General features: G+C 45.6%; 1 protein-coding gene across 1 annotated transcript; it reads right to left on the bottom strand.

Moving 5' to 3' along the window:
• Window positions 1-3,198: 3,198 nt before the first annotated feature.
• Window positions 3,199-4,128, bottom strand: LOC135873606 (olfactory receptor 52D1-like). Its single transcript, XM_065398237.1, has one exon. It carries the CDS (start codon window positions 4,126-4,128, stop codon window positions 3,199-3,201), a length of 930 nt encoding a protein of 309 aa, XP_065254309.1.
• Window positions 4,129-7,717: the final 3,589 nt, after the last annotated feature.

Consider the following 7,717-nt stretch of genomic DNA (forward strand, 5'->3'; position numbering starts at 1 on the left):
TCCCCTGCTGGGGCAGGGTCTACCTTATTCCAGGTTTCTTACCTTCCAAGTCTCACAGCACACCTCCAAGCTCCAGTCCTCTCTCCTTCCTCCTTCTCTCCTGACTGCCTAAAGCAGGGGGTTTTATTAGGTTGCTAACAGGGCCTTAATTGACTACAGGTGCTCCAATTAACCTGTAGCCACCCTCCTTAGTCTACAGGGAACCACGCCTTAATTAGCCTAGGGCTTATATACCCTCTACCACTCCTCCCTGGCCCTCCTGTATCACAGCAGCAACGGCCTCTTCCTGGGGTATGGGCCAATCTCCAAGGGCCAGCTCAGTCCAAAGGCTCTCCCATGCTGTGGTAATCCAAAGAGCAAATAAAAAGGCTCAATCTAAAATTGGGGGGAGGGATAGCTCAGTGGTTTGAACATTGGCTTGCTAAACTCAGGGTTGTGAGTTCAATTCTTGGGGGGAGGGATAGCTCAGTGGTTTGAGCATTGGCCTGCTAAACCCAAGGTTGTGAGTTCAATCCTTGAGAGGGCCATTTAGGGAATGGGGGTAAAATCTGTCTGGGGATTGGTCCTGCTTTGAGCAGGGGGTTGGACTAGATGACCTCCTGAGCTCCCTTCCAACCCTGATAGTCTATTATTCTAATCAAGCCCAGCATACATATGAGAGATGAATGCTTCCCTCTTGGGCTGTCCCTGCAGTTGGCCCTCCCTTTGCACAGGGAAGGACTTATGGGCAGTTGTTCAGGGGAAGATTCTGCCTTCCCTCAGCTCATCTACCCTGGAGATGATGGTAGCAGGTCTTCTCTCCTCCCTGGTCTGCCATAAAACGAGCTGCTCCCCTGCCTTTCTGAAGCACTTTTCTTCAGACTTGATTTGTCTGCCCCATTATTCTCATAATTTATTGGCTGAACGTTTGACTTCTTTGAAGTCAATTTGAAATGTAGCTACAAGTTCAGTGGCTTTGGGAAGTAATCCTGCTGCTTTGTATAGGTCTGTGTCTTTGCATTGTAGCAGTTTTGAAACAGCATTTACCATTTGCAGAATCTTTCTTTGGAGCACGATGAGAAAAAGAAAACTAACATTTTCCTTAATTTCTTTAATGCTAAAGGCTCATAAGTTTCAATGGGATTTTTGCTCAGAGAAATATTTCTGTGGGTGCCTCAATTGTGGCTACAAACTGAAATTGGAGTCTATGTCTACACAACTCACCTTACAGGAAAACCACCCCAAATGAGAAGTGGAAGATTTTTCTGTCTACACTGGCACATTTTAGTGCTAGAACTTTTGTCACTCAGGGTTTGTTTGGTTTTCTTTACACCCCCATAGCGACAAATGTTTTAGCACTGAAAGTGGCAGTGTAGACATAGCCTGTAAGAAAGGAGTGATTCATACTGGTTGGTGATCACATTGTAGTCAATTCCTTGACCCAAATTTCATTTCTTATAATGTTCAAAAGGGCAAATAAACAATGCCAGATTTACTGCTCAAACTCCATACTAAAATAGTACAGTCAAAAGGTTTTATATGATACCAGTCTGTGGGAAGCCGTCTCATGCAGTGATGTTAAATTCACCTTACGCAGAAAGTGTGTTCCCCAAAGTTACACATTTCAGTTTTTTTCATTTATATGAAGATTTCACAAGTTACCCATCTTGTTAAAGGTCACTAAAATCCCACCCAGCAGTTGTCTCACATTCATAATGGAAGTGGAGAACAATGGTGGGGAACTTTCCTGGCTTCTGCTGTATCCCAGGGGAAAATGCTACAGAAAGGGTTTGAGTCCCCACTCCCACTCCCTTTACCCAGAAGCCTTTACCCTTCCACGCTCCTGGGTGGTAGAGTCCTCAAGACAGGGACTAGGGTGTCCCCACTCCAGGGTACTGTATTCACACCGGACGCTTCCCTGACCCACTGATCACTACATTAAATTCTAACCAAATATAATTTATTAAACAGCAACTATAAGAAAAAATAAGAAAAAAACATGGGAAAGGTTCAAGAAAACAAGAAACCTCACTGTGTGGGCACAGGGACATCACAAACAGCTGTCTCTGGGATGTAAGGAAAGTTCACTGTCATTTCCTCACATGTCCCAGGCCTGCTGCCCAGTCCGTGGCTGCCCTGCAGTGATACCGCAGGTCAGACACTTGCTCTGGCAGTGGTCACGCCCTCAGGATCTTGGTGGCAGGACCCTTCTCCCCAGCATCTACCATCTCATCAAATTCACATTCCACTTTCTGAGTCCAGACTTCAAGGTCCTCTTGTCTGGTGATGTCCCTCAGCTACTCATTTTGCTCCATTGTTACTAGGGTCATGGCCAGCATCGACTGTTCTTGCTCTGTCCCTGAAGCTCCCTGCTGTAGCTTAGCCCTGGCTCCCCATTTATGCAGATGGTCTGTGCCAACTCAGCTCCCAGTTCTGGTCTGCTCCAGCTGCAGCTCCCCAGCTCTGCCTCATCACTACTGCTTTGCCTGCAGCACAGCTCTGGCTCAGGGCTGCTTCACTGGTTCCAGCCAGGCTCTGCCTCCTGGGCTGTTTTGCTGGCCCTTGTGTTTCTGGCTGCTGCTGTTCTGCCTCCAGCTCACATTGAGATGCTGCTCAGGTTTGTCAAATTTCTACTCCATTAATAATCCCAAATCACATAAAAAAACTAACCCAAAAGTAGCCCAATCTATTTCTTCAAACAAAGGGTGTTTTTTTTAATTAACACATTGTCTATACATTAAATAACAAATTGAAGCTTTCATTAAATACCTAGTACAGATCTGATCTAAAAAAAAAGCTACAAGCCCCAGCAGGAGTTTGTCCACGTTAATAGAAAACCCACCTTGCATCAGAAAGTTGCAATATCTTAGAATCATAGAACATCAGGGTTGGAAGGGACCTCAGGAGGTTATCTAGTCCAACCCCCTGCTCAAAGGGGGACCAATCCCACACTAAATCCCCAAATGGCCCCCTCAAGGATTGAGTTCACAACCCTGGGTTTAGCAGGCCAATGCTCAAACCACTGAGCTATCCCTCCCCCCTTCTGGTAGTCTAAGAGTTATTGAAAAGCCGAGTGACTGGGTGTGTGGGGTTGGGGTTGAGGTCTGATGGGTGAGAAAGGAAAAGTTCAGCCAAACTAGGACAGAGCACCCTTGATTAACAAGGAGATCTCCTTTCCCCTCTTGTCAAACAGGTTTCAAAGCAGTGGCCCCACAGCAATTAACTTCTGCAGATGTATTTGCCCACTTTATCACGAAGCTCTTTGGTTTTGACCCCATAAATGATAGGATTGAGCATAGGAGGAAGAAGAAGATAGAGGTTGCTCAAGATGATGTGAATGTGGGGAGCAATTCCCTGACCGAAGCGGTGTGTCAGGTTGGAGAAGAGGCCGGGAGTATAATACATCAGCATCACAAAAATGTGTGCTGTGCAAGTGCTGAGGGCTTTTTGGTGGGCTTTCTTGGAGGAGATTCTGAATATGGCCCTGATGATCAGACCATAGGACAGGGCAATGAGCGTCAGGTCTAACCCGATGACTAGAAACACTATCACCAAGCCATATGTCTTGTTGACTGTGATGTCCCCACATGACATCTTCGCCACAGCGATGTGCTCACAGAACGTGGTGGGGATAATGTGGTTGGCACAGAATGGCAGCCTCCTCTGGAGCAGGGGCATGGGCAGAGAGAAGAGAACAGCTCTTATCAAACCCAGTAGCCCTAGTTTAGCTATTTGTGTGTTGGTGAGGATAGTGTTGTATCTCAGAGGGCTACATATGGCAATATAGCGATCAAAGGCCATTATTACGAGGATGGATGACTGCATAATAGAAACCGTGTGAAGGAAGAACATCTGGGTGAGGCAGCCACCCACAGTAATGTCTTTCAAATTGAACCAAAATATACACAGTGCCTTTGGCATGACGGAGGTATACGTGGCAATGTCTGTGAGCGCCAGCATGCAGAGCAGCAGGTACATTGGCTTGTGCAGTGTTTGCTCTTTGCCTACAATAAACAGCAGCATGAAATTTCCCAGCAGGCCGATAATGTAGGATATAGAGAAAGGGATAGAAATCCATTCATGGGCAGATTCCAGGCCATAGATGCCCATTAGGATGAAAGTTGAAGGGTCAGAGGGGGTGAGGTTCATACCTGCTGTGTATTGTTCGATGGGTGTAAAGGGTTCAGAAATAGTCAAGGCGCCTGTGGAGGGAGAGAAGCATATAACAGTGGGTTACACGCTTTATAGGAAATAGAACATTAAATGTTTTATAGTTATTACGCATCTAGAAATCCAATCAATTTATAGAATGGGCAGCATGGTGGCAGATGAACTTTGATGTCAATAACTGCAATGTGTGTTTCCATTGGAGGAAAAAACTTGAACTCCTCAAACACGTAACAATGTTCTAATTAACTGTATGAACTCAGAACAGTAATCTGGGTGTCATGATACACAGCTCTATGAAACACTGCTCACAGTGCAAGCACGACAGAAACTGAGCAAAACTTTGTGTTTCAGGAGGAATGGGATGGGGAATCCTGCAGGAAATGCAATGCCATGAAAATAGTCAGTCAATGTTTCACCCTCCTCTGGACTCCTCTGTGTAGTACTGGGCACCCTTCTCACACAGGTTATTTCAGATCTAGATGGGTTCATGCAAGGGCAATGAGAATGATCAATGATCTGGTGAAAATGTCATGCACACAGTGACTGAAAAGAGTGGGATTGTTACCTTAGAAAGGAGATGAATAACAGGGGACATGAGAAAATCTAGAAAATACTGACTGGTAGAAAGGCAATTCAGTCCATGAGGTAAGCAAGAAACAGGAAGGGTTTGGACATTTACATGGAAAGTGAGATTATCTAGTCACAATAATTACAGCTAAATAAATATTTTGGAAAATCTGTATGTCCACGTATTTCAGGGCTCAAGCCAATCTCTAAGTGTTATTCATTAGGGTGACACCCTCTTCACAGTCAAGTCACACATCTATTGGTTGGTTTCTTACACCTTCTTCTACAGTACCTGGACAGGTCTGATACACAATGCATTTCCTATGTTGGAAAGGAACCAAGTTTCTCCCATGGAAACAGACATTATCCTGCTTTGCTATGACTTTATGCTCAACAGAATGGGCATGAACGGCAAAAGTTTCTTGGTATTTAAGACTACAGGCCAGCACCTCGGTTACTACCCTTGTTTCTTCTTGAGAGACACTTTCTTGCAGGCACCCAGCTTTGGCTGAGACATAAGTTATAGATGTTACCTGACAAGTGTAAGCAGAGACACGTGCCAGCAATTCAGCTGCTTACCCTGCTCATGCCTGAATATCAATGAAATTTGGAGATGACATAAAAATAAAAATAATGATTTGACCCCATAAAATCTCAATACTGAGGAATGAATGTACAACCCTGGCCATTAATGACAAACAGAGTTGGCTAGAAATGGTCCCAGAGCATCTGAGGTTTAATGTTCATTTCCCAGTGGCCCACTGTTTCAGGCTGCTACCATTGGCTACTGCATGTGGCAGCTGTATTTATCTAGGCCCTCACATGTCCCAGAGTTACCTGCTCTCATTATATAATGTGCATAGTCCTCAGTTTGTGAGTTCTTCCTGTGTAGCAGCCCTGGGAGCACCACGCGGTGTGTATGGTTGTAACAAGAGAAGCTTATGCTGGTGTCTTGACATTTGCCAATTATGTGTGAGATTTCTTACTCATAAGACAAGGGAGCAGGTGTGATGGGAGGCACCTCACACCCTGCAGAAGAAGAGCTTTGGGGAGCGTGGAGCAGCTGGGAGATTGTGGGAGCCAAGGATGACTGGGGAGCATGGAGGAGAAAATCATAACTTTTCCATTCACATCTTACATGACCCATCTTGCATAAAATGTATCATAATTATGCTATAATCATACCATAATAATGTCACTATGAAGAATGGGGGGGGGGTGCAGTGTCATACAAAAATCAATGGTTCTGTCCACAGGTGAAATGCCTGAAATTACGTAACAACAACAACAACAACTGGAAACAAAGTGAGTAAAGGTTGCGACACCCATGCTGCAATTCTGTGGCTTTCCAGGGCAAAGAGACCCTGAGACCTCCTAAACACACTCGGGGTCAGGAAAGGTCCCAATGCTGGCTGTGTACTCACAAATACTGCAGGCGACAAGCTCAGCTTAACAGTGAAATCTTCAGTTAGCTTAAACTCAAAAAGGAAGCTTACAAGAAGTGGAAATTTGGACAGGTGAATAAGGAGAAGTATAAAAATATTGCTAGAGCATGCAGGGGTGTAATCAGGAAGGCCAAGGCACAATTGGAGTTGCAGCTAGCAAGGGATATAAAGGGTAACAAGAAGGGTTTCTACAGGTAAGTTAGCAACAAGAAGAAGGTCAGGGAAAATGTGGGACCCTTACTGAATGAGCTTAAATTCAGACTAGGATAAACTCAGTGTCTGCCTGCACTGGGGAAAAGGGGGAGATCAGCCTGAACTGCCTTTCTGGGGACAAAGGGAACCCCAGCAGCAGCACAGCCTGGGCAGGGAAGGAGAGATGGACTAACCTGGTGGCAGGAAGAGAGGACGTGGAGACTAAAAGGAGCCAGCGTGATTAACTCTTCCTCAAAACTATACAAAGATTTAACATATTGCAGCCCCCTAGAAACCCAGACACCCCTTCCTGAGGCTGCTTTTCCGTGTTGGCAATTGTGCATGGTGTAACGAGGCTGTAGTGGGATTGCTCATGAGAGAAGGGATGGTATCAGAGGCAATCTGCTACAGTGTGGTCCACAATATATTACAGCCTGAGACACCCTCCTGCCCCAGGAGGCCTCCTTACGCTTCTTTGGTCTGTGCAGTAGGCAGGATGTTCATTCTCTATATCGCCTCATTTCAGGACTCCACGACACTGTGATCTCTATACCGTATTTCCTGCTGGCCCACCCCCTGCTCCCACACACACACATCGCACATTCCTGGACCTCCCCAGGTGATATTTCCATGATTTCCTCTAAGCCAGAGACATGCTTATATTATTACTGAATTTTTTACTTCTCATTCTTTGCTGAATCGGAGACACAGGGACATAGAGAGAGCAAACACCTCTCTCCATACAAAAAATTGTTATTCTAATTGTTTTGAACCTCTAAGCCTGTGAGTTTGAGATTTCAGCAACTTTTCTCTCCTGTGGTTTTTTTTTTCCAGTTCAAATGAGCTCACCCATCCTTAGAGGCCACGGGACTACTCCAGTTGAAGTCACTGGAGGCTCATGGTTGGAGTAAATCAGGTCATTTAGTTCCATCCCTAGGTGTTGATTTAGGGTGAACTCCTGGACGTTTTGGAAGTTTTGCCTTTGGGACCAGATTCACCCTTAGTGTTTAACTTCCAACTTCCAGCTTTAAAAATCACGGCTTCGGGTCCTCCTACAGAGAGCGCTGAGTCTGAAGGGAAGCCCCAGTTTATGTGGCGTTCTGAGACCGGGTATGAAAGATGGGGATTCCAAAACACGTGGGCCCTTATTTTGCTCTCTGGAGTGGCCACTGAAGACAGAATAGGAGAGCAGAATCTGACCCCTGTGCAACCCATTCTTGTGGGGAACCCTCTGGTAACACAGATACCCGCTGCAGAGGCTTTGGCTGCACTTCCTTACAGTGCAGTGAAATTACTGAATTGGAAAACTTGAGTGAACCAGAGATCCAAGAGAACCACACAGCCCCCAAAAGGAAGCTACTGAG

The sequence above is a fragment of the Emys orbicularis genome, chromosome 1, assembly GCF_028017835.1.
Source record: "Emys orbicularis isolate rEmyOrb1 chromosome 1, rEmyOrb1.hap1, whole genome shotgun sequence".
Taxonomy (NCBI): Eukaryota; Metazoa; Chordata; order Testudines; family Emydidae; genus Emys; species Emys orbicularis.